General features: G+C 44.9%; 1 protein-coding gene and 1 pseudogene across 3 annotated transcripts in view; one reads left to right on the top strand and one right to left on the bottom strand.

Annotated features, from left to right (window-relative positions):
* The window catches only part of Hira (histone cell cycle regulator), a 99,068-nt gene that overhangs the window by 7,707 nt on the left and 64,516 nt on the right, over window positions 1-26,845 (bottom strand). For all 3 annotated transcript variants that reach the window (XM_085832458.1, XM_085832457.1, XM_085832459.1), the window contains 9 exons: window positions 24,198-24,399; window positions 23,245-23,349; window positions 21,301-21,449; window positions 19,262-19,423; window positions 18,874-18,932; window positions 18,413-18,518; window positions 16,439-16,561; window positions 15,783-15,946; window positions 14,265-14,353 (listed from right to left, as the gene is read on the bottom strand). In XM_085832458.1, coding sequence (XP_085688584.1) covers window positions 14,265-14,353; window positions 15,783-15,946; window positions 16,439-16,561; window positions 18,413-18,518; window positions 18,874-18,932; window positions 19,262-19,423; window positions 21,301-21,449; window positions 23,245-23,349; window positions 24,198-24,399 — 1,159 coding nt within the window. The remainder of the gene's footprint in view (window positions 1-14,264; window positions 14,354-15,782; window positions 15,947-16,438; window positions 16,562-18,412; window positions 18,519-18,873; window positions 18,933-19,261; window positions 19,424-21,300; window positions 21,450-23,244; window positions 23,350-24,197; window positions 24,400-26,845) is intronic.
* Window positions 26,021-26,533, top strand: LOC110311262 (large ribosomal subunit protein uL15 pseudogene; annotated as a pseudogene).

Genomic DNA, 26,845 nt, shown 5'->3' with positions numbered 1-26,845 from the left:
CCCTTCTCAATAGTCACAAATAATATAAAATATCTTGGCGTGACTCTAACTAAGGAAGTGAAAGATCTGTATAATAAAAACTTCAAGTCTCTGAAGAAAGAAATTATAGAAGATCTCAGAAGATGGAAAGATCTCCCATGCTCATGGATTGGCAGGATCAACATTGTAAAAATGGCTATCTTGCCAAAAGCAATCTACAGATTCAATGCAATCCCCATCAAAATTCCAAATCAATTCTTCAACGAATTAGAAAGGGCAATCTGCAAATTCATCTGGAATAACAAAAAACCTAGGATAGCAAAAACTCTTCTCAAGGATAAAAGAACCTCTGGTGGAATCACCATGCTGGACCTAAAGCTCTACTACAGAGCAATTGTGATAAAAACTGCATGGTACTGGTATAGTGACAGACAAATAGACCAATGGAATAGAATTGAAGACCCAGAAATGAACCCACACACCTATGGTCACTTGATCTTCGACAAGGGAGCTAAAAACATCCAGTGGAAGAAAGACAGCATTTTCAACAAATGGTGCTGGCACAACTGGTTGTTAACATGTAGAAGAATGCGAATCGATCCATTCCTATCTCCTTGTACTAAGGTCAAGTCTAAGTGGATCAAGGAACTTCACATAAAACCAGAGACACTGAAACTTATAGAGGAGAAAGTGGGGAAAACCCTTGAAGACATGGGCACAGGGGAAAAATTCCTGAATAGAACAGTAATGGCTTGTGCTGTAAGATCGAGAATTGACAAGTGGGACCTCATGAAACTACAAAGCTTCTGCAAGGCTAAAGACACCATCAATAAGACAAAAAAACCACCAACAGATTGGGAAAGGATCTTCACCTATCCTAAATCAGATAAGGGACTAATATCCAATATATATAAAGAACTCAAGAAGGTGGACTCCAGAAAGTCAAATAACCCCATTAAAAAATGGGGCTCAGAACTGAACAAAGAATTCTCACCTGAGGAATACCGAATGGCAGAGAAGCACCTGAAAAAATGTTCAACATCCTTAATCATCAGGGAAATGCAAATCAAAACAACCCTGAGATTCCACATCACACCAGTCAGAATGGCTAAGATCAAAAATTCAGGTGACAGCAGATGCTGGCGAGGATGTGGAGAAAGAGGAACACTCCTCCATTGTTGGTGGGATTGCAAGCTTGTACAACCACTCTGGAAATCAGTCTGGCGGTTCCTCAGAAAATTGGACATAGTACTACCGGAGGATCCAGCAATACCTCTCCTGGGCATATATCCAGAAGATGTCCCAACCGGTAAAAAGGACACATGCTCCACTATGTTCATAGCTGCCCTATTTATAATAGCCAGAAGCTGGAAAGAACCCAGATGTCCCTCAACAGAGGAATGGATACAGAAAATGTGGTACATTTACACAATGGAGTACTACTCAGCTATTAAAAAGAATGAATTTATGAAATTCCTAGCCAAATGGATGGACCTGGAGGGCATCATCTTGAGTGAAGTAACACAATCACAAAAGAACTCACACAATATGTATTCATTGATAAGTGGATATTAGCCCAAAACTTAGGATACCCAAGATATAAGATACAATTTGATAAACGCATGAAACTCAAGAAGAATGAAGACCAAAGTGTGGACACTGTGCACCTTCTTAGAATTGGGAACAAAACACCCAGGGAAGGAGTTACAGAGACAAAGTTCGTAGCTGTGATGAAAGGATGGACCATTTAGAGACTGCTGTATCCAGGGATCCGACCCATAATCAGCTTCTAAACGCTGACACCATTGCATACACTAGCAAGATTTTGCTGAAAGGACCCAAATATAGCTGTCTCTTGTGAGACGATGCCGGGGCCTAGCAAACACAGGAGTGGATGTTCACAGTCAGCTATTGGATGTATCACAGGGCTCCCAATGGAGAAGCTAGAGAAAGTACCCAAGGAGCTATAGGGATCTGCAACCCTATTGTTGGAACAACATGATGTACTAACCAGAACCCTGGAGCTCTTGTCTCTAGCTGCATATGTATCGAAAGATGGCCTAGTCGGCCATCAATGGAAAGAGAGGCCCATTGGACTTGCAAACTTTATATGCCCCAATATAGGGGAATGCCAGGGCCAAAAGAATGGGAATGGGTGGGTAGGGAAGTGGGGGGCGCTATGGGGGACTTTTGGGATAGTACTGGAAATGTAATTGAGGAAAATATGTAATAAAAATATTAAAAAAATAAATAAATAAATAAAGTAACACTCAAAAGAAAAAAAAAAAAGAAATTAAATGTTAAAACAATCTAAACCATCAAAAAGACCTGCTTTGTAAAGCAAGATAATGAAACCACAGTCTGTGAACTCTAAGTATAAGAAAACCGCATGTCATGAGATCAGTAGGATATGAATGAAAGTGTTACTTTATCAGTTCTTGGGGAACAGAGACTACGAAACAGTTAAAAGCACTTGCTTTTCCTGAGGTCCCCACATGACAACATATCACAACCATCTATAACTGTAGTCCCATGCCCTCTACTGTGTGCAGGCATACAGACAGGCAAAACACCTACATATAGATCTAAAACATAATTTGGGAGTGTCTTAGCTTGGATTTTATTGCTGTGAAAAAATGCCATGACCAAGGCAACTCTTATAAAGGACAGCATTTAATTGGGGTTGGCTTACAGGTTCAGAGGTTTAGTCCATTACCATCATGGTGGGCATGGGAGGAATGGTGTCATGCAGGTAGATATGGCACTGGAAGAGCCAAGAGCTTGAATCTTGATCTGAAAGCAGCCAGAAGAAGACTGTCCCCCACAGGCAACCAGGGGGAGACACCAAATCACACCTACACAATGATATACTTCTTCCAACAAGGCCACACCCCTAAATGATGTCACTCCCTATAGCCAAGCATTCAAGCACCTGAATCTATGGGGGCCAAACCTATTCAAATCACCCCAAGGAATCTTATAACAGGTGAGGTTAATATCTATCCTATGACATGAAGTTACAAACTCAAAGCATAAACCTGACACTCATGTCCATGCATATACAGCATGCTCCAATTACAGATCATAAACAAACTTCGGAGGTAGTGAGGAGATAAATGCCTCTCAGCTCCTCTAGGACTTGCCTTCCCCACACCACCAGACAGGCTCTATTCCAATGTACCTCACAGACCTGCACAATTCCAGGACTTCTCTCCCATATCCACAAGGTAAACTCTGCCATCTCGCATCACTGTCTCACTCCACAGGCCCAAGAGTTCCTCCAAATGTTGACAGGGGGCTAGTTCTCGATTTTCCAATTCTACTCCACCCCCTGCCTCCCAGACTAGGCCTGCTTCTTCCCACCCTGTGAGCCACTTGTTCCCCTGGGATCTCACTTCTCAACACTCCCAGATAGGCCCTGACTCCCTGAACCTAACAGTCCTCCTGATTAATTCCTAAGATCGCTTCCCTCTAACTGCCAGTTGGCCAGAGCTTATAAAGTAAGAAAAGCAGACATGGAGATGCAAGATGCACCAGAAGGCAGCAGAGCAGAGGACCATGAAGGTATGTGATTCTCATTAGATGAAGAGGGGTACAACCTGCAGGTACAAGAAGCTTACAGAAGCTCAAATGGGTAGGACCACAAAAAAAGATCTTCACAACATATTATAGATAAAACAATAAATATATAAAGAAAGAGAATTACAAGCCACAAAAGAGGTGAAATTACAGAAGGACCATCAGAATAATAACTTCCACAGAAAAAAATTAAAAGCCAGAAGGAACTGAAAAGATACATTCCAAGTTGTAAAATACCACACATGCCAATACAGACCCAGCAAAACAATCAACAAATATTGAAGGAGAAATTAAAAACTCGGTGTTTCAGGACTATCTATCACCCAATGTGACAGACCTCTTAAAACAAAGGCCCCTTAGAAATGAGGCTCTCACCAGGTAAGCCTGACTCTCAACAAGAACACAGCCCTAGTGAGGTCCTTTGGGGGATCCCTCCAAGAACTACAAGCACCAGAGAACCCTTGCCCCATGGGACTCTATTGTAAGGATGGGTCATGCCTGCCTTTGTCAGGAACTCAGAATGTGGGGTACTTGGGTTCCCTGAGATATCTCTCAGTTACCATCTGTATCAGTACCAACCTCCATGTACTAATATACTGAACTGACCTCTTCCTGCTCAAGATTTAGTTTCCATAGGGGTCTAGAAACTTCAAGGGTGTTTCCTGGATTGTGTGGACCCCAAGAATGTGATGTGGGTAGATATCATTTTTAATAGTCATATATTCATTCCATGTGTTAAATGCATTTAGCTCATCAAAAAAAATGAGACTTCAAATTAATAACTTAATAAATAATGTTCCTTAGAGACTTGAAAAAGCAAACTTACAAAGTAGTATGACATTTTAATTGCAATAGAAATTGTGGAGTTAGACTATTAGAAACAAGATAGTTTAATAAATAAAATATGTGGGGAAAAAAAAAAAAGCAAGGACAAACCAAGCCAAAAACAGTGTGTGTGTGTGTGGGGGGGGGGGGGGGGGAGACACGCCAGTGATACTCACAACCAGGGCTGAAATTTAAATAAATAGATAATAAATTAATATAATATAAATGATATAATCCAAATAATCAGTGAAAGGAAGAGCTGGTTCTTTCAAAGGATTAACGAGATTGGCAAGCCATCAACAACTGTGACTGGACAGAGGTTCCTCTGTCTCCTCTCAGCTGGAGGCATCTTTGGTTTATCTTGAAATTGATCCCCTACTCTTTCTATCCCCACCATGAAAAGTCCCATGGGAAAGCATCCAACCCTGTTCTAGAAACTCAGGGTCAAAATGCCCCAGCTACAGCTAGCTGCTTGCTTTTGGCTTCTGTTACACTGCTTGCTGCTTTATTTTCCTGTGCAACTGCCAACCAGGATGAAGTTTTTCTGTGTTCTTTGCTTTAAAAGCTCCTGTAAAATGCGCTGAGACTGCTCTATGGTGTTTCTCTCTAGGCAGTTGCCAGCTGCCAGCCAGCCTAACACAGACTATTACTCAGTATAGACTTTGGGTTGTGCTGAGTGGACTTTAGGTCTCTCTTAACATTTAGAGGTCCTACCAAAATCCTTTCTTGACCTTTACCAGTTTGACCAATTCCAAGGTCTTAGTGCAGGCCACAGCTGTTAGGGGGTACACAACCTGAGATGTTCCAGGGCTTCAGGAGAGAACTCATTACTTGCAAGCGGCCAGGCCTCTCCAACGCCCCTGTATAAAATCCTTCAGTGAAAGTCACCTGGTTTGTCACCTCCACAGAGAAGTCTAAGGTGCTTTCTGTGTGCCTAAGGACACATAGGAGAGGTCAGATTAGCAGTTGCTAGTCAGTGTGTAAGATCTGTGTGAGATGTCACCAGAGTCCCCAGGACTGTTAAGGTATTTGAATGCATTGTGGCCACCCCTAATTGGTCTTCATGTTGTTACTCTTTGCACCTGTCCTGTCTGTCTCTGTCTCTTCTAATCAGTCTCTTACTTGTCATTGTGAATTGAGATCCAGAAGTGAAACTGTAGGCAGTTCTGCTTCACAGATCACTTCTTTAACTGTTTCCTCCACTATTTTTAGGAGGTGTACAAAGACAGAAAGGTGGACTCCTTTGGACCCTTTGGGAATTAGAGTGGCCCTCTTTTGATATTGAATGGCCATCTACAGGAACATATGACATCAAAAGGTTCAAGCAGTATAGCTGATGATCACACAGCAAATCCTGGCACCCTGATCTATTTCCCTACATGGATGTTTGGCTAAGTCTCTTAAAACAGCCTCCTCTGTGACTTGGTGCCTGTTTGTTCCCTTAAAGCTAGTTATCAAGATTCTGGTACCAAAACCCTAAAGGGAAAAAGCACCAAAATTTCTATCCAGTGACCCAGAGAAAGAAGACCTACCCATCCTTTGTCCCTGAGTGAAGAGTGACTCTATTCCAGGCCTAGGCCCCAGGGACCCTTTACTCTTCTCCCTCTACAAAAGCTCCCCCTAAGTTTGTGTCTCCCCAGCATAACCACAGTAGCTCCCATTATGTCCCCTATCAGAACCCAGCAGGTATCTCAATTACCACCCCTAATTCTCTGGAGTCTCCTGGCTCAACCAGATCCTGACAGCTCCTGCTGTCCTTTCCCTCTGGCAAACACCTAGACTCCTTTTAAAAGGAACTGAGTGAGAAGCTCTACCCATTTATGGTGTGTATTCCCTTCTCAGTGACCTGTACAACTAAAAGTCTTTCCCCCCTTTTTCTGAAAAACCACAGGCGCTCAACTCTTTCCTAGAGACTGTTTCTTATACGAACCAGCCCACTGGGGAATGACTGTTAACAGTTACTGGCCACCCTGTTCACATCAGAAAGGACTGCATAAGGTTGGAGCTAAGAAAGTAGTTCTGGGTCCAGACGGGATCTCTGGCTGATAATGCTCATCACATTGAGAGTGTGTTCTGGCCCAAACAACCCTACTGGGATCCTAACACCAAACAAGGTATGGGGGCACGAGTCACAAGCTAGACTTTCCTGGCTGGGCTCTGAGCAGCAACAAGGAAGCCCACAGACCTGTTAAGGTAAATGAGGTCATACAGGGGACCTCAAAGCGAAGTACTGCATTCCTAGAGTACCTCCTAGAGGCTTACTGTACCTATAAGTCCCTGGGTTCTGATGCACTGGAAAACAGGTGGGCATTTAACACCTATCACCTAGCCAGCCGGAACATTAGAAAGAAGCTACAAAGTTAGAGGGATTTGCAGGTGTAAGCAGGTTCCAGGTTCTGGAGGCAACTCAAAAGTTGTTAATAACAAAGAACCTGTTAAGAGCCAAGGAACAAGCCTAGTGGTGGTCCTGTGAGAAAACCCATATATAAACTAGTCCAGTGCAGGAGACAAGTAGGCCACCAATGAGCCTACTGCAAGGACAAAGGACACAAGAAAGATGAGTGTTCTAATAGGAAGAAAAACAGTGATGCAGCCCAGGCTCCTATGCTTTAGGGGTTCCCTTGGAGCCTAGGTTAACACTTAACAGTTGGGGGGCAAAGCAGTTGGCTTCTTAGTACTGGGGCAACATACTCAGTTCTTACCTGATTGTCCCTACCCCAATAGGAAGAGACATTTTACATAAACTGAAAGTTACTACCACCTTCTCTGATGATGAGACACAGACTTACAGACACCCAGCAAAATTCTGATGCCTTACCCTCTGTCAGAAGAATATCCCCTAGCTGAAAGTCCTGTCCTCAAACAAAATGGACAGTTGTTGGACTATCTTTTTCTTTTTCTTTTCTTTTCTTTTTAAATTTGACAACAAAAATTCCTGGGGGAATAGGCAGAAACTACCCACTAATCCCAGAACTGGCCCTACATCAAGTTCCTTTAATTGTTCAATTAACCAGTTCAGCTACCCCTGTCCAGATTAAATAATACCACCTGTCTTAGTTAGGGTTTTACTTCTGTGAACAGAAACTATGACCAAGGCAACTCTTATAAGGACAACATTTAATTGGGGCTGGCTTACAGGTTCAGAGGTTCAGTCCATTAGCATCAAGACAGGAGCACAGCAGTGTCCAGGCAGGTATGGTACAGGCAGAGCTGAGGAGTTCAACATCTTCATCTGAAGGCTGCTAGTAGAAGACTGACTTCCAGGCAGCTAGGGTAACAGTCTTATAGCTCACACCCACAGTGACTGACACACCTACTCCAACAGGGCCACACTTTCTAATAGTACCACTCCCTGGGTCATGCATATATAAACCATAGGTGGGTACCTATGGGCTGGAGAGATGGCTCAGCACTTTAGAGTACTGACCTCCCTTTCAGGTGTCCTGAATTCAATTCCCATCAACTACATGGTGGCTTACAACCATCTGTAATGGGATCTGATGCCCTCTTCTGGTATGTCTAAAGATGGCTACAGAGTACTCATATACAATCAATCAATCAATCAATCAATCAACCAAACAGGCAAGCCACCCAATGACCCTGGAAGCAATGGGGAGAACTGCAATCTATACTGACTGGCTTAGAGAGATAGGCATCCTGGTGCCCTATTAGTCACCCTGGAACCTTTTGCTCCTGCCTGTGAAGAAATCTGGGACCTCTGATTATAGACCTGTCCAAGATCTGAGCGAAGTAAATAAAAGGATCAAGGCCATCATCCCATGGTCCCAAACTCAGACACTTTTTTAAGTCTGATTACTCCAGACGAACAGGTATACATGCCTTGGATCTGAAAGATACATTCTTCAACCCCCATTGCCAGAAGTGAGTCAACTCACCTTTGTGTTGGAATGCACAGAACCACAGGGATGATACAGTGGACAACTTACCTGGACCAGGTTGCCCCAAGGATTTAAAACTTCTGCAAGCCTGTTTGATGAGGCACTAAGTGCCAACCTCCTGCCCTTCTGTCTGGTTTCCCAGGATCATATCCTTACAACATGATCTATGAGTTCTTATAATACACAACCTCCTCCTAGCCTCTCTGAAACTGAAAGAGACTGTCTAAGGGCCACTGAGAAACTGCTGTAAGAGTTACAGAGCTGGGGTTACAAAGTCTAAAAAGGTCCAAGTTTTTACATCAGAAGCTACCTATCTCAGCTACCAGGGAGGCAAAAGGAGCTGGTCTCAAAGTAGGATTGCTGCCTGGGATTCTTCAGATCCCAGCCCCAAAGGCCAAGAGACAGGCTCGAGAATTCCTAGGTGCAGTTGAGTGTCACTGCCTCTCGATACCAAGGTCTGCTTTATTTTCCCTGCAACTGCCAACCAGGATGTAGTTTCTGTGTCTTTGTCTTTAAAAGCGCCTGTAAAATGCATTAAGGCTGCCCTGTGAGAAGTCTCCAGACAATCACCAGCTGTTGCGTGGAATAATATAAACTCTCAATTGGGATTTCAGTTGTGCTGAGTCACAAGACAGTGTCTAACAAAACAAAACAAAACAAAACAAACAAACAAAAAAGACCCAAACTTTAAAATCTGACATTCAAGGAGAGGCAAAACAACAGAAAACAATGACATTCAGAAAATATTAATAAAGACATTTTAAAAATCTATTCCAGGGGCTGGTGAGATGGCTCAGTGGGTAAGAGCACCCGACTGCTCTTCCAAAGGTCGAGAGTTCAAATCCCAGCAACCACATGGTGGCTAACAACCATCCGTAACGAGATCTGGCGCCCTCTTCTGGAGTGTCTGAAGACAGCTACAGTGTACTTACATATAATAAATAAATAAATCTTTAAAAAAAAAATAAATAAAAATAAAAATCTATTCCACTATGTTAGAAAGTCTAAAAGAAATAGACTAATTTCTAGACACATACAACATAACAAAATAAAACTAAGACAAAGTAAATAACTTAAAAAGATCCATAGCCAGCTGTAGTGGGTTTGGCCGAATGCTGCTTATATTCTAATTTTAATTTGGGTCCTCAAAATTGTCTGCATGAGAGAGTTCCACGTGTAAGATACTCAGGAACCCTGCCCCCAGTTAATTCTGACTGGTAGATAAAGATGCCAGCAGTCAGCAAGGCAGTGCAGTCAGAGGCGGGACTTTAGGATTCTCAAGCTTGGGACCAGGAGGAGAAGGGAGGAGATCCACCATGCCAGTAGAGTGTGGAAGAGAGAAGAGACACCATGCCTGAGAAGAGTGCAGGACAGAGAGGTGTGGCCGCCAATGTGAAGGAGCTGGGAGAGCATGGCCCAAAGCTCGGCCCACTTGGGCAGCCCTCTGGGTCCAGAGCAGCCAAGTAAGTACAAAGAACTTAGTAAGTTACAACTCAGAATTATTAGCAGGAGGTCGATTCTCTCAATAATGGAGGCTAGGCAGTTATTGTGCTGATTAAGATATATCAAAATATAAAGGCTGTGTGTCTTTCATTCGATAATGTAAACCTTTGGGGTGCGTAGTGAACCCGCTGCCAGGATTAATTAATTTTAATCCAACAACCAGCAACAAAACTGAAACAGTAAGTCTCCCAACTAAAAAGGTCTAGTACCTGAACTCTGAAGAACCACTATTAACACTACTGAAATTACTCATGGCATAGAAAAGGAAGAAAAACTTGCAAACGGTTTTATTGGAATCAATGTTATCCTGATCCCAGATAAAAACATAACAAAAGAAAATGAAAGATGATCTTCCTCTGTCCCTAGAGGTGTCCCTGTCACCTTGACAGATGACTCTCACAAAGGGACACTCAGGTGGGCCTGGCAAGGTTGTGCCCAAGATGACTCCTGCCTAGCACCATAATGCATGAGCATAGAACTCCTGAGACCACTCTTGAGATGACCTCAGGCACCAGAGACCCCCAGGCACCACTAATAGGAAACAGCAGTGATAGAGAAATGGAAGAGAAAGAGAAACAGAAGAGTGTAGGCGCAAGGAAAAGAGTCAGAACTGGCGATTTCAGGATAGTGAGTGACAGTCTGATGTGAGTAGCCAGTGATGCTATCTGGGACCATGCTCCTTGCCTGTGCTGCCACCAGGGGCCATATCTGGATTCTTGGTCCTGAAGAGCAGGGATCTATTAACCACCAAAGACCAGGTAGACATCCCTGGTCTGAGCTGCCACCCAGGGACATGTTAATATCTAAGAGCTATAAAGAACTGGCGCTATCCCTCAACTAGGCATCATGGGAGAGTTGACTCCTCCCCTAGTCAGTTGCAGTACTCAGGAGAGCAGCCCTGCACATCGTGGCAGTTGCAGATGAGCTGGCCCTACAAGTCTCCTGTGTGATGATGTGGATGAGGGAGAGATACCCTCCTCCCCACTTTTCCCTCACCAAGTGTGGCAGGCATGAGACCTGGCTTTGAGGTCATGAGAGTAGAACTAGCCCAGCCCCTCACCAGCTGCAGCACTCAGGAGAGCGGGCACTGAACCTCACCCAGGGTCCTTGGTGGTGGTGGTGCTTGTGAGCTGACCCTGAAGGTACAAGCATGGGAGGCGTGGTCCTGCTACTAGTCTACCAATCAGTGACATAGGTGTGGGAAATATGCCCCCTATGCCTTACCACCTACAGCAGGTCCTGTGCCTCCCTGGGCACCAGAATAGAGCTAACCCTGGATGTAGGGACTGAGGGAAAGCCGGCCCTGCCTCTTGTTTATTGTACAGTGGCACTGGCAAAGGAGAGCTCTCCTCCCCTCCTTTTTGCCCTCACCACCAGCAGAGGGTGGGAAAACTAGCTCCAATGGGGTCATAAAAGTAGGAGAGCTGGTCCTGCCCCTCACCTGATGCAGCACTTGGGTGAACAGGACCTGAACTCACCTGGGCAGCACAGCAGAGTTGACCCTGGATGTGGGAGTTGCTGGTAAGCTTGCCCCAAGGGCATAATAAGCCCAGGAGAGCTGGCTCTGCCTCTTCTGCTAAGCAGTGGTGTGGATGAGAGACACCCTCTTCACCTCCCTCATCCCTTGACATCTATGGCTGGCAGGAGAGCTGCTCCCAGCCAGGAGTGGGGGAACTGGTGATGGTCCCCTCACCAGCTGCAACAGAGAACAGGCCCTATACCTTAACTGCATGACAGAGCCGACCCTGGTTGCAGGGGTTGCTGGTGAACTGGCCTGAGGGTGTGAGAGTAGGAAAGGCCACTGGCTGGCCAGCTTAGATACCTCTCAGGTCCAATTCCAGAGTTTTGAATTGGCCCACTCCAACATCTACCCCACTGATGGACTGCTGGAGTACATGAAGGGGCCGATCCTACAGATCCAAAACTAGAGGGATATCTGAGAGGAGTCCCAATGAGATTCCAGTATTCATAAGAGTAGCCAGAGGCCTCATATCTGACCAACAAGTTATTGCAATGAACAACTGCAAGCAAAGAAGTGTGGACAAAAGAGTAGACTGTGGGACACAATGTGGTATATCCATAACGAAATTTTTTTTCTCTGTTGTGGGGAGGGATGCAAGGGTGGAGGGCGGGTACAAGGGTAGGGAGATATGAGTGGGATTGGGATGCATGATGTGAAACTCACAAAGAACCAATAAAAAGTTAAAAAAAAATGACAATCCCAATAAACAACTATATAAAAATTCTCAATGAAATACTTGCAAAATTAATTCAGCTGGTTCAACAAACATAAACCAACAGACATTACCCATCACCTAGACTAAAAACAAAAATCATTTCAATAGACATAGACAAAGACTGAAAAATCCAATGTGGCTACATGATAAAAGTAGAGGGAGCATATTTCAACAATAAAGACTATGCTCAGCAGACCACTAGCCAACATTATACTAAATGGAAAAAAAAACAAAAAAACACTCAAAAAATTCCCAGTGTGATGAAGAACAAGGCAAGAGTATCTAATATCTTCATTCTCACTCAATATAGTACTTGAATCCTTAGCCAGAACAGTAAGACAAGAGGAGGAAATAAAAGGGATACAAATAGGTAAAGCAGTCGAAGTATTCTTATTTGCATAGGACTTGACTTTATACATGACACACTACAGACTTCAAAAGCTCTTAGACCTGATAAACAGTGACAGGATAGAAAATTAACACAGAGATATATCAATGGCAAACACACAGAGAAACAACCCCATTCATAATTCTCACTATATTAGTTACTGTTCTACTGTGCTGGTAATGTCAACCAATAAATATATCTTTATATAACTATATACTCTTTTCTACAAGAAAACCCTCAAGACCAGATCCCAAAAGTACTGCAAAGCCATGGAAATCACATTATCCCAGATCTTCTAGCAACAACCCTCAATGCTAGAAGTCTGAAGAAGAAAATTATCAACAGAGCCCTTAAAAGAAAGATTCTGAACCCAGAATTTCATTACCCAGCTGAAAGTACTGCAATGAAAGTTAACAAATGAGATAGATACAAAACTGGCCACTGTACACAGGAGTGCCTCCAAAGTCTGTGGTACTGGCCTTCCAAGCTCTGCCATCTCACTTCCTATTGCCTTTTGTTCACTACTCTGCACTCCAAGTACTCCCACCTCAGGACCTTTGAACCTGCTTTGCCCTCTGCCTGGACATTTTTCCTTCAAACATATGCATGACTTTGTCCTTCTCCTATTCTGGTTTCTTCTCAGAAGTCGGGCCTTTTAGACCACTCAGTACAGAGTAACATCCTACCACCCGCTCTTTATCCATTTAAGCTCTTTATCTTTTTTTTTTCAAACACCCAAGATATTATACATGCTAAGTCCATCCCTCTCTACAAGAAGGGAACTAAGTCGGTCTGGTACACTGATGCTGCATCATGCCTGGAATGTACCTGGTCAGAGCAGGTGCTACCTGTGAGCTAACTCTTGGATGCAAGTTTCTCCTCTCCTCTGCCAACTGGTTCCTTTTCCAACTCACTCAATAGCACGCCCAGCCATCCACCTTTGCCAGGCCCAAAACTATGAAGTGAAAAGTCCATCACTCCCTTCCCTCCCTCACAATCCACCTGTCTACCAAGTCTTGCTGGTCTACTACTATACATACTGGATCTGTCTCCTTGCCCATCTCTACTGCCACCACATGGATCCAACTTACCATCGACTCCGGGTCCTCAGGAGACCTTAAAGGTCTACTTTCTATATGTGTCTCTCCCCATCACCCCACACCACCTTCTCATCTGCTCCCTATGTGTCAATCAAAGAAACCTCAAGCATGTAGCATGTCTTTTCTGCCTTCCTCATTACTTCCACCAAAATGATGGTCCACGGCTGCAGGGCTGCTTCTCCTCATCCTTGGGTTTCATCTATAATGTCCTTCTTTGCAATCTTGCCACCCCTCTGAAACAATTCAGTCTCAAAGCAGCTTGTTAACCTTCTGGCCTAAGTGTGCCACCTTACCAAAGACACTGATCCTCACAAAGATAGGACATGACTCTTTTCCTTTCCAGAGGTAGATCTTACTATGTAACTATCGGCTGCTCTGGCCTGGAACTTTATATGTACACCAGGCTGGTCTCAAACTTACAGAGATCTGCCTGCATCTGTCTCTCAAGTACTGGGATCAAAGGCATGGGCCACTATGTCTGGCATGATCTGTCACTCTTACTACCATACCAAAAGTGCTGGTAAGCCACTTCTCTCAGCACAGGTGTGACTAGTACCTACTGAACTCCTGCCCGAGTGTGCAGTGCCAGTAGGCCAGTACCCCACTAACACCATGGTTCAGGTAGGCAGTTGGATGCCTCATGACAAGAACTCTCAAAGCATTCTTTGAGACAGGGAAAGATGATCTTATTTTTTAAATTCTACCATCATGATTGTGATATAATTCTCATAGCAAGAATGAAAAAAGCACCTACCACTACTGTTGACTCCCACTGACTTCCAGTGGAGCAGTGAACGGGACCCAGCAAGTCCTTGCATATTTCACGGAGGCGGTATTCAAACCCTAGTCATAAAAAACAACAACAAAAACAGGAACACATTATTAAAAGAAATGAAAATCAAGAATATGCTAAGTTGTATACACATTCAAGCTGAATGAACAAATATTTTATTGCCTACTATGGGCAAAACATGTCTATTTCTTTTTGAGGCCTAGAGACCCATGAATAGTTTCTCACTCATTCATCAGCCTCTGGACAATAGGCAACCTCCTCCCCGTCTTCTGGGAACATGTAAATAAGACACAGGCAGCTCTATGATGAAAAATCATTGGAAAACATGGGGAACTGGTAGAAGGAGTGCGTTAACAGGGTTAGCAGTGTTTGAGAGAAGAGACTCTACAGCTGGTGTGACAAGATTAGAAGTAGGAAGGCAACTTCAAAAGGAAGGGAGCTGACTGGGAAGCTAACTACAGAATGACAACTGAATATGGCAAGATCAAGGGACACCAGCACCACAGTACGGGTGATGCTACCACAAAAACTATACACAGAGTTTTGGGCAGCGCTTGGACAGCTAATGCCATAGGGACTGGGAAAAATGAACAGGATGAAGCTAGACTCTGAAAATTCGGAGAAATAAATAGTGTCTCATGTAGTTTAACATATGGTTCTTCTTCTCGAAGACATCAAAACAAGGGGAAAAGACTGGACACAATGTACTACTCAGGGACAATGAATAGGCTCGTGTAAGTGAAGAGTCCAGACGAGGCAGAGCCTCTGTGATACATAAGGGTGAGTTCTGCTCAACACTCGGGAAGGGGCAAACCATTTTTGAGGAATGGGGTGCATGACCTAAAGACAAAGACATGACTGACATATCCCAGGTATGCGGACTTGGGAGTTCAACCTGTTTGGGAAGGCCAGTGACCACAAACTAAGCACAGAAAGAGTCAAAGAGCAAAGAGAGTAAAGTCTACTGTGAAAACAGGGCTTTATAACATGCACCTTTACACAGTGTCAGAGATAAGCATGAGAGACTAGCTCTTCAAGTCACCTTGTAGACACTTGGTACACTTTTAAATCTTATCAAAATGGGGGAGGTGATAAAGGACAAAGCAAAGGACTTTGGAGAAGCCCTGGGGGCAGAGTTGGGACTATGTGGGTCACAGGAGAGCTTTGGAGAGACCAGTCCTGTGCCATACACTGGGAATCAAGCTCATGGGATAGGAAAGGCTAGTAAAACAGAATGAGAACTTGCCCACCAAGGATTGAGAGGTGCTGAAGGTCACTGCACAGTCCTCTTCCAGAACACCTTGCTCCCTGCCAGGGGAGCTACTAAGAGCACAGGCACTCTGAGAGCCCCTGATGGGATAGGGGTGGACTGGAGGGTACAGGGAGGCAGTGGGGGGCATGCATGATGTTCTAGCAAGAGGGGTTCAAAGAAGAAAGAAAAATATTGTCAATAGACACCCTTCCTTGGAGTAATCTTACCTTCATTCACAAGGTACCGAGCATAAAGGAGGAGCCAGTGACGATACTCGTGGCTTGACTGCAGGGTAAGTGCCGCAGCAACCTGGTTCTCTAGGTAGGCCAGTGTGGTCTCCTGCTGTACCACATGAGGCACGGAGAAGAGCCGGGCAGCTTGCCTTCCAGAGCTACAGAGACCAGCAAGGCAAGCACAGTAAGACAGGGTGTGCTACAATGGTGTAGAGGGGCTGCTCTGTGTGTCCCAGTGTACCAGAGAGGAGACAGAAGGGTGGAGGGCAAATAAGTTGTCCAAGGCCTCCCAACCATCAGTTGATTAATTTACCATCAACCTCTGTATTCCTCATCAAAAGGCAGGCTGCATGGTAGCATCCATGCTCAGAACCTGCTGTGTGGGGTCTTGAAACGACAGCCCTACCCACTCCCAAACCCTGTGCCACTTAGGTATCTATGACCCTTAAGACCCTCACTGACTGTCACCTGGGCCCTTAAAGTGATGGGGCCAGGGTTTTAGCTGTCCCCATAACACACTTGACAAAAATTTAAAAAGACAACTCTTCTGCACCAAGCAACAGTTAGGACAAAGGAAACAAGCAGGGACCAGACCCAGGTCCCTCCCAGTAGAGCATTGCTGGCAGTGCCAAGACTCTCAGCTCACATACTTGGAGGTGCGGCCCTGAATTATGGCTAACGGTCCTGAACAAAGCATGGCATCCTGGGACGGCAGGCTGTTCCTGAAGTCTGCACACTGGGCCAATGAATCTTGCTTGTCAGAAACCAGGTTCCTGAGAAAGCAAAGAAAGAAACAGATGTTAGGAAAACTAGAAGACAGAAGGTCAGGAAAACAAACCCTGCCCACCACACTGTAGCTTACCAGTGAAGCCACTGTCCTCCAAGACAGGTGCCCATTACTGGCAGGCTTTCTAGTCACAAGTCTGATAAATGAGGAGTGTCACTGAACATTTTAGCTACAAAGTCTTGGTTCCTTTTTTTATTTTTTTTAAGATTTATTTACTTTACGTAAGTACACTGTAGCTGTCTTCTGACGCACCAGAAGAGGGCGTCAGATCTCATTACAGATAGTTGTGAGCCATCGTGTGGTTGCTGAGATTTGAACTCATGACCTTCAGAAAAGAAGTCAGTGCTTCTACCCACTGAGCCATCTCACCAACCCCATAGTCTTGGTTCTTAATGTCCTAATGACTCCTGTATGAAATGTACTCTGAATGGCTGGCTCACATAATGCTGTGTGAACTGGCCATGTTCCATCTGCTGAGCAACACCCACCATTTCTCCCACCATTTCAGGACCCTCTATGTAACTGTTAAGAAAATATTCTCCATAAAACAGAGGGCTATCTTTATGAATATATTCAAAACAAAAAGTTGATGTCTTTTCCTTTTTCTGAGTCTCTGAAAAGTCAAACTTGGTATCCTCTTGTCTCAATTTCTTAAGTAAGTGCTATTGTTACAAGCATGTACCTGCATGCCTGGCTTGCCTTTTCTTAAATGATTTTAAATATGTTTGCCTCGCTATAAGCACACATTAACATATAATTATTTACAAATTGGAAAAAAAAGGGTAGCAGAAATTTGTTTTTTGTTTTTTTAACTGGAAAATAAATCTCAGTGTTGAATATAAATGTATGCCTGGCAACTCTTAAGAGAAAAGAACCTAGAAAGTAGCATGCTTTGGTTCTGAAGGAATGGCTGGCATACAGCTCATATACTGCATATATCTGGGTCAGAATCTCTAATGTGGTCTAGGAAGATGAGTCAAATGGATAAAATGCTTGCTGCATGAGCAGGAGAACTGACATTTGGATCTCTAGCACCCACACAAAAGCCAGGTATGACAACCTGCTCATAATCCCAGTGTTCAAAAGGAAAGACACGGGGTGTGTGTGTGGCGGGGGGCGGGGGGTGGGGGGGGACGACTAGCTAAACTAGCCAAATCAGTAAATTCCAGGTTCAATGAGCATCCATGTCTTGGTAAATAAGAAGGAGAGCAATAGAGGAAGACACCAAACATCAACATATACCTATGCATATATCTACCCACACACGCAAATACACATATCCACACATGCACACATATATACATATATATACATGTATATATGCACACACACACATATATATATATACATATTCATACATATATGTATATGCACACACATTTTTTTAAAAATCTAATGTATACAGAAATTTTACAAATACAGAAGTGGCTCCAAATTCCACGCTAGTCAAAGGAAATAGAGAAATCACATCACCAGCTTGATTTTCTCAGTAAGTCTGAAAGACCATCTTGGTACAGTTAAGCCCACAGAATTGACTACTGACAAGGCTACCGTGTTGGTGGTTGTTAAGGAGGCCTATCTATCAAGAACCACAAATGTTTCAGTATCTGTTCTGATAAAACTGGCTCCAGGAAATAATATAAAAGGCCAGTGACCTTACCCACAGACTTTAAAGGGAGGGTAGCCTAGATTCACAGAACCCTGAAGGGATGGTAGTGCATATACAGGAGTTGGTGAGAGCTCAAAAGAAGCAAGGACAAGCAGGAATGACCACCTACGCCCTGGTGCCCAGTACAGAAACACTCCCAGGGAATAGGACAGAGGGATACCTTCTTACCATGTGGAGAGGGATGGATTAAAGCAGTATGCTTTCCCATCAGACAAATTCATCACTGGAATTCCATGCTGTGTTAGCAAGATCTGTGACACCGTCATATCACTTCCTGGAGGATACCACAGGAATAAGTTCTAATCAGTAATCATGAATTCACTAATGGAGAAATTTAAACCCTAGCTCACATGATCCCAATACTAAGCCTCTGGACTACTGATATATAATCTATATACTGCTGCTTGGTGCTTTAGCCAAGCCATTCTGATAACCATCAGGATCTCTGTAACCCATTTTAGGGACCCATTTTATCATCCGTCCAGAAAGCATGTCTCCTTAAGTATAGCTCTAGCTCACTGTAAGCTGTGCTCTAAGCCTGGTTCTCTGTATGGGCTAAGGGGGCTAGAGTGGATCAGACCAGGGAATCTGACCCCAAGGGAAGAGGAGTGCCCACCCATAAGGGTTACCTGACAAGATGGAGTGTAGAGATTCTTCTTTCACCACAACCACTTGTCTGTGAACATCCCTAAAGAGACAGGGAACAGCTTACTCTACACCCAAGTCAAAGGCATCAGAATGTCTTCACTCAACATCCTGGTCCCTGCCTCTTTCCCCACCCTATTTTGCCCAAAGCTACACAGGAAATTCCAGACAGCAGATCCATTGAGCGACTCCCAACACCCACACCCACACCCACCCTGAGAAAAAAACGGGAGTGTAGCCACCCTCTGCTTAAGGACATCTCATTACCAGTGAACACTGCTAACAGCTCTTGGGCCCACTGGTTACTTCTCTGCTGGGTCTCCACCCAGCCCCTATATAGACCGGTGGCCCCAGTCTGTGCCTGCCTCTCACCAGACAGACAGTGTGGCTGCAGCGGTGAGTGCCATGACGTAGGGGCCCGTGCAGTGCAAAGTAGAGATTGGAGATGGAAGGAGGATGGGAGGGAGGAGACGGCGACCACAGGTAGAGAACACCGACAGCATCCTCTTTTCACAGGCAACACATACCACATCACTGCAAGGGAAGAGGAGGGGAAGGCGTCACAGGAGCCAGGTGAATGATGCAGAGCCTGCCTTCCTCCAGGGCCTTGGGGAGCCTCATACATTTGCTATGAGCAGGTGGTGCTACTGGGATGGCAAGGAAAGGACAATGCAAGGACCAGGGCAGGGGAACAAGGCAGACAGCCTGCTTGAGCACTTACAAACAGGCTTCTGTTTTCCCTTGTTCACCCAAAGAGCTGTTCACACTGATAGTGACCAAGGAGTGCTGGTACTTCACAAAGCTACTCAACATGATGGTCGCTCAAAATATGTGCCTAACTCATCAGATAAAACCAGAGTGCCTAGGTGACAGATTCCTGGCTACAACTAGCCCAGACAAGCCCTCAGGGAACAGGCTGGGAGAGGGGTAGAGCACTAACTAGTACCAGCTGTTACAGGAACACCAGCTGAGCACTCCAGGTTATCAGGTGTAGGACAGAAGAGGTGTCAGTCCATGAGCAAGGAATGCTTTAGAAGAGCACCCCTGATCTAGATGTGGTCCTCAAGGAAGCCTACTACAAGGAGGCCACTGTCTTTCAAGTATGGCTTCCAAGACCAGGCCACTGGTGCATGGGTTACTCACACCCTAGCAAAACATATGGGCCCCCTTCCTTAGGACTAACCCAATTAGTCAGGGTACATATCTGTATGGGCAATTTCCCCTGCTTAAGAGCACCTCAACTCTTCCACTCTAAGGACAGAAAATAAGCAAGATATTCATGTTTACAAATGTCTAAAGTATGAACAGAGAAAAACTTTGAACAGGACCTAGTTGCAGAGAGGTAGTTCTCTGATTTGACAGTGATCTGTCTGATCATCTCTCATGTTCAGGGCCTTCCTTTAGCCAGCTCCCAGTAATGAAGCTGTGACATGGGCTGCAACATTGGACAGGAATCTTTGTAGGCTCAGCCTACACAGGAGAGGCTCCCATTCCTGCAGCTATACTGCTACAGGAAAGTCTGTGCTGACATCCTTGGACTCCTGCTGGGACATGCCACTTGCCTTAGGAACAGAGACATACAATTGGTACCAACAGTTGTACCAAACACAGGAAGCTAAGATTTAAAAACTCAGTGATCTTGTGCCAAGGGAAAATCCCAAGGAGGAACAGAACTGTGGGATCTTTCAGGACCTAATACTATAAACTCACTTGGGTCCAAGGGAATCTGAAGATCTACCCAGCCAGATAGATGAGAGGCATTCACACATACCCTCAAGGCAGGCAACTAAGGATCTAACCAAAATTGTTTTCTGAGCAATCATTGTTGCAAAGCCCTAGTAGAAATAGCTGCTACATGGATGGTCATGAGAAATGATCAGACAGAACCCAGTCATATCATCAAAGAGAGCTCCCTCTCTGCTCCTGGGTCCCATTCAAAGTTTTCCTGTATTCATACTTTGAAAATAGGTAAACAAGAGACCCCTGAGTCCCTGAGAGAAAGTGCTGGTTGTCTTTTTTGAGTAAGCCAAGGATAGAACCCTTGTGCTGCTATAAGGCAGCACTGAATTAAGACAATCCCCACCCACAATCCCACCTCCCTAGCCAGCAGGGCTAGGACTTGCATCACCATCTGTCGATCCTTCCCAGGACATGGGGTGAAAATCAAGGGTCCAGGGAAAGCACCTGTGCAGGCCAGGGAAAAGCAGGCAGACCTGAGGCAGGGATCTTGCTAGACTGGGTAACCCCAAGGCTTAAAGTCGGCCTGTGACAGTATGAGGCAAGGATATTGACAAGATAGGGAATGAGAGGTGAATCAATGTTCAGAAGGCCCCAAGGAGCCTCGCCTGGAGCTGTTCTCTTCTCAAAGGTTACGTTTCATAACTGCCGGTACTGTCCATCACGGCCCTTACCAGCTGCCGGCAGCAGTGAGGACGCGGCTGCTGAGCACTGTCTCCCACTCCTTCCCTTCACGGTTGCACTTCAGGCGACTCAGCCTTATCCCCCCAACAGTGGTCACTTCATTCTCCACCTCAATGTACATGGAGGGGTCAGAGCTCACCTGGATGGAGGAAAGCAACACATGACCTCAGTAGCAGTGGGCCTGTTATGTGGTAGCTCCTGGAGTTGTAGGACACTCAGGGACTGTATGACAACCTGAGCTCTGAGGTGGGGCAAAGACAACAAAGAGGCAGACTAGCTCACTGGCCACCAGAGAAGGGTAACAGGGCCTGGGGGGTTGTCATCTCACAGAGTTGTAACATGCCCAAGACTACAGCCTTGGACTTGGGAGTAAACCTCAGACTTGAAAGATTACCAAAGACTGCTATATTTGATAAGAGAGGAAAGAATAATAATAATAATAAAAAAAAACAATGTGCTCTCCACATTAACAAACTTCCCTATATAATACTATGGCATTACATAACTCACATTATCATGGTCTAGTTCAAAGCCTGGCATGAAATGGATTCAGTCTTATGCATATCTACAGATCTGATCTGTAGAAGCTAGGTTTCTGTATGGAAACCCAAACAGAACAGTTGACAACTTTTCATGAGTGCAAGTGGTGAACTAGAGAGTAGGTTGGTTAAAAGCAAGGAGCTCCATTCTCTCTAGACACCAGAAACCAAGGATGGCTCCATGTGGTACTGAGAGCTGAAGACACCTGGGGACACACACGCACATGCACACATGAGCAAACCACCACGTGGGTGCTACTCTTCCCTTCAATCTGCCCAACCCTTCCTCAGCATGATCCACACACACTTATGGCTGGAAGAGATGGTGCCTACCCTCAAGCACCCCAACACCAGCTCAGGCCTCTCACAACATATGGCCAGAAGAAAATGATATATACAGAGTCCACAAAGGCTATCTAAAGAGATGCACCAAGCAAGATGCAGAGGTGTGCAGTGAAATGATAGCTGAGTGAAAAGCCCTCATAATGGGAGAAGCATGGGCACAGATGCTGGGCACTTGCATATAAGGGATTATTTAGTCTCTCACTGTTTGAATAATTTTATGGTTCTAAGACTCTACTCTTGGGACTACAAAGATGGCTCAGTGGTTTAAAGCACGTGTTGCTCTTACAGAGGACCTGGTTCAATTCCTAGCACCCACATTGCAGCCCACAACCATGTGTAACTTCAATTCTGGAGGACTCAATGCTTTCTTCTGACCTCTGAGGGCAACAATGCATGTGGCATACATGCATAGGTGAGGATAAAATATTCATATACATAAAATGAAAATAAAATAAATTAAAAAGAAACATAAGAAAGAATGTATTATTATAAGCCAGGTCCTGAGAGCCTGATAAGGACAGTGAGACTAGGGCAGAACACAGACACATGTGCCATGGGCACCCAGCCTGACACTGCCAAAGGGGTGGAAGACATGCAAGAGGCTTCTCAGAGGACGCATGAGTCAGGTCTTGAAAGAGCTGGTATCAGCCGGGCGTGGTGGCGCACGCCTTTAGTCCCAGCACTCGGGAGGCAGAGGCAGGCGGATTTCTGAGTTCGAGGCCAGCCTGGTCTACAAAGTGAGTGCCAGGACAGCCAGGGCTACACAGAGAAACCCTGTCTCGAAAAAACCAAAAAAAAAAAAAAAAAAAGAAAGAGCTGGTATCGAGAATTGATGGTAAGGGCAGCCCTGACTGTTGAGACTTAGAAGCAAACTAGAGAGAGGAAGAGACATGAGAGTAGAGATAGGAGGCTAGCAGTCCACCCCAGTCAGCTAGAAGAAGATGGAGAGCCACTGGAAATGAGTCCTTGAGGTGTGGCAAGATGGAGCCTATATTAGGGGAGAGAGAATGTATGCTCTTGTGAGGGAGTGGTAGGGGTCTCAGTCCTCACCTGGAGGGTGAACGCTCTCTGTGGGCCTGGAATTGGCAGCTTCAGGGCAAGTGCTGGTGCAGACAGACACATGGCCTCCTTCTCTGTAGACAGGGCAGCTGGAGACTAAAAGAGCCAGAAATAACCCTGAGCTCCACCTAAACACTACAGGGGTAGCATTAGGGAAAGAAAGTGACCCAGAGGTAAGGACCTAAAGTGAGGCTAGGCCTGTTCCCAAGGCATGTCCACCTACTCTGGAAGGCAGAAAGCACAGGGGAATGCTACAAGGATCCCCACCTGACAGATGAGGGGGCTGACATCAGGGGACCAGTTCTGGTGTAGCTATTTCCTCTGAGTGCCATCTCGCCATCATGGAGCAGAGACTGCTGTGGTGACCTACAGAATATGTTGGCCCCACGTCATGGCAACGAAATAAGCAAAACAATACAGTGATAGCTGGGTCTACAGTACCAAAAATAGGGCTGCAAACATTCCCTCGATGAAGTTGGGGGAGGGAGGTTACTAGACTCTCACCTGACATTCCACACAACATTCCCTCCCACCACCAGGATGCACTTGGCCTTAAGAAATGAGGTAGAGTACTAGGAGGCAGAAACTTGACTGAGGGTGGGACTCCAGTAATACAGTTTATAAAATCTGTCACCTATGCTACGGGTGGGACTTTCCAGTGGAGTGCTTTTGAATATATACACTTTTTGCTCATGCTCCTTAAGTAACCCAAACTGGACTCAGATGGAATTATTTCTTTGATTTGTGAGTACCCTGTATGAAGTAAATGGGCACTCCTTTTTTGCCTCCCAGAAAAAGTCCTAACGGGTCTACTCAAGGTCTCTGAGTGGCAGGCAGATAAAATGAACGGTGTGTAAGCTTCTCACACTAATAAGACACCCTCCACACACAAGGGCCTCCCAAGGAGGCAGGGTGGGACAGGCAAGACAGTCCATAGGCCTCACCTGGACGGACAGAGACATGGGTAAAAGACGTGAATCCTTCCTAGGGCGACCTTTCTTCTTCTTTTCCACCGTCTCTACCTCAAGCTCAAGTTTGCGCTTGGACAGTGAAGAGGGCTTGGTTAGGTGGACCTTCTCGTCGCTGTCACTGCTGCTCTCCAGTTCCCGGGACCGCAGCTCCTTGACGAGGTTCTGCTCTTTCAACCTGAAATCAAAGACATCTGTAACTCTATCTACAAAGCCATTCATTCTATGATTTTCTCTCTCTCTCTCTCTCATATATATATATATATATATATATATATATATACATATATATATATATATATATATGTGTGTGTGTGTGTGTGTGTATGGGTATTTAGCCTACATGTGTCTCTATGTGTCATGTGTGTGCCGGGTGCCCTCCAGGTAAGAGGAGGGTACCAGACTCCCTAGAACTGGAGTTAAGAGTTGTAGGAAGCCACCCTGTAGGTGCTGGGAATTGAACATAGGTCCTACATAATAACAACAAAGCTCTTAACCCTAAGCCATCTCTCTAACCCCTATACTTTTTAAAAAATCCACTCTTCTCATGAGTTTATAAACAGTGTAAAGAGAGGGCTTCTGGTTTCTACTCCAACAATGAGCATGATAGGTGATGTTAAACAACAATAGATACCTGAAAAACTGAAAGTATCAGTTATGTATGTGGTAGACACTGAGTATGGGCAAGCTTGAGTTAAAACTGTTGGAGCTAGTGACAGAAGGGTTCCCATACATTCAGTTTTTACTTCCAAGAACCCTTCTAGGTTTTCAGTCAAAGATAGAGAAATTTCCCATGGCTTAGAGGAAAGCAACCAGTTTGAAACATGGTTCTTCCATTCTCCAAAACAATGTTCTGTCCTCAGAAAAACTACTCTACCAGGGCCTTGCTCACTGCCAGTGGGACAAGCAAGTAACCATCTTCAGGCCCCTCTTGTGCCTGTTCCCCATACTATGGAACTCTTTTAGAGGAGGATCCATAATCCCATGGATTGTACTAGGGATTCTAATGCAATATCAAAGGGGAAAGGGAATCCCAAGATTATAGAAGGAGCACAGCAGCCAGGCAGCTAGCTCCCCCTGGGCAGACAGGGAAAGAGGCTCTAGCGATGGATCTCCATGTGCTTATTGCTTAACCATTTCAGAAGATCAAGTTCCTGCTTCTTTTCCTTCTCCAAGATAAAATCTCAGAGGGCCTTTTCTTCAACAAACAGAACTCTTTGGAGAGACTTTCGAATCTTAAAGTGTAAGGCACCGCTCCGATGTCAGGAAGCAATCCGTTTTCCTTTCTTTGTCTGAACTATCCAATTCCCTGAAATAGCCCAAACCAGCCAATTGGGGGGGTGGGGGGGATCCAACCTACCACTAAACACACAGAACAACGTCTCATTTTCCAGACAAAGGTGGACTCCATCTCTGAGTCTTGCACTAATGAATCTGTCTAAAAGCAGTCATTAAAAGTCTCCCAACCAGCCGGGTGTGGTGGCGCACGCCTTTAGTCCCAGCACTCAGGAGGCAGAGGCAGGTGGATTTCTGAGTTCGAGGCCAGCCTGGTCTACAAAGTGAGTTCCAGGACAGCCAGGGCTATACAGAGAAACCCTGTCTCAAAAAAAAAAAAAAAAAAAAAGTCTCCCAACCAAAATAAACCCAAGGCCAAATGGTTTTATGCAGAATTCTATCAGACCTTCAAAGAAAACCTAATACCAATATTCTTCAAACTATTCCACAAAATAAAAACAGAAGAAACACTACCTAACTCATTCTATGAAGCCACAGTTACTTACTCTGATACCTAAGCCACACAATACTCAATAAAGAATGAGAACTTCAGACCAATTTCCCTTATGAATATCGATGCAAAAATACTCAATAAAATTTTCTTGCCTCTTTCCTTTCTGCCACCGCCATGCCATCCAGACTGGGGAAGACCCAGAAACTTGGGGGCCACATGAGCCATGGACAGCGAGAATGCTGGAGGCATGCATAATCACAGGATCAACTTTGACAAATATCATCCAGGTTACTTTAGGAAAGTTGGTATGAGGCATTACCACTTGAAGAGGAACCAGATCTTCTGCCCAACTGTCAGCCTGGATAAATTGTAGACGTTGGTCAGAGAGCAGACGCGTGTCAATGCAGCAAAAACCAAGACTGGAGCTGCTCCCATCATTGATGTTGTTCAATCAGGCTACTACCAAGTTCTGGGCAAGGGAAAGCTCCCTAAGCAACCTGTCATCGTGAAGGCCAAATTCTTCAGCAGAAGAGCTGAAGAGAAGATTAAGGGTGTTGGAGGTGCCTGAGTTCTAGTGGCTTAAAAGCCACCACGGAGGTTAATTAAATGCTAACATTTTCCATGAAAAAAAAAAAAATTCTCACAAACTGAATCCAAAAATACATCAAAACGATCATTTGCCACGATCAGGTAGGCTTCCCTTCCCACAGCTGCCCTCCTCTATTAATCTAGCCATACTGGTTACCTGCCAGTCTTTTACCTTTGCATCTCAGCTGCTCCCTAGTTCCCCTCTCTACGGCCTCCCTTCCCATCCCCCACCTCTCCTCACTTGGCTCAGGATCATGTCCACTCTGAACTCTTGAGGATGCTTCTACCTCTAGTTATGCTTTAGCTA

This window comes from Mus caroli, unplaced genomic scaffold (assembly GCF_978045245.1).
Source record: "Mus caroli unplaced genomic scaffold, Mus_caroli_1 scaffold_17, whole genome shotgun sequence".
NCBI lineage: Eukaryota > Metazoa > Chordata > Mammalia > Rodentia > Muridae > Mus > Mus caroli.
The sequence above is the reverse complement of the archived record's forward strand: the minus strand, read 5'-3'. Positions and strand labels throughout refer to the sequence as shown.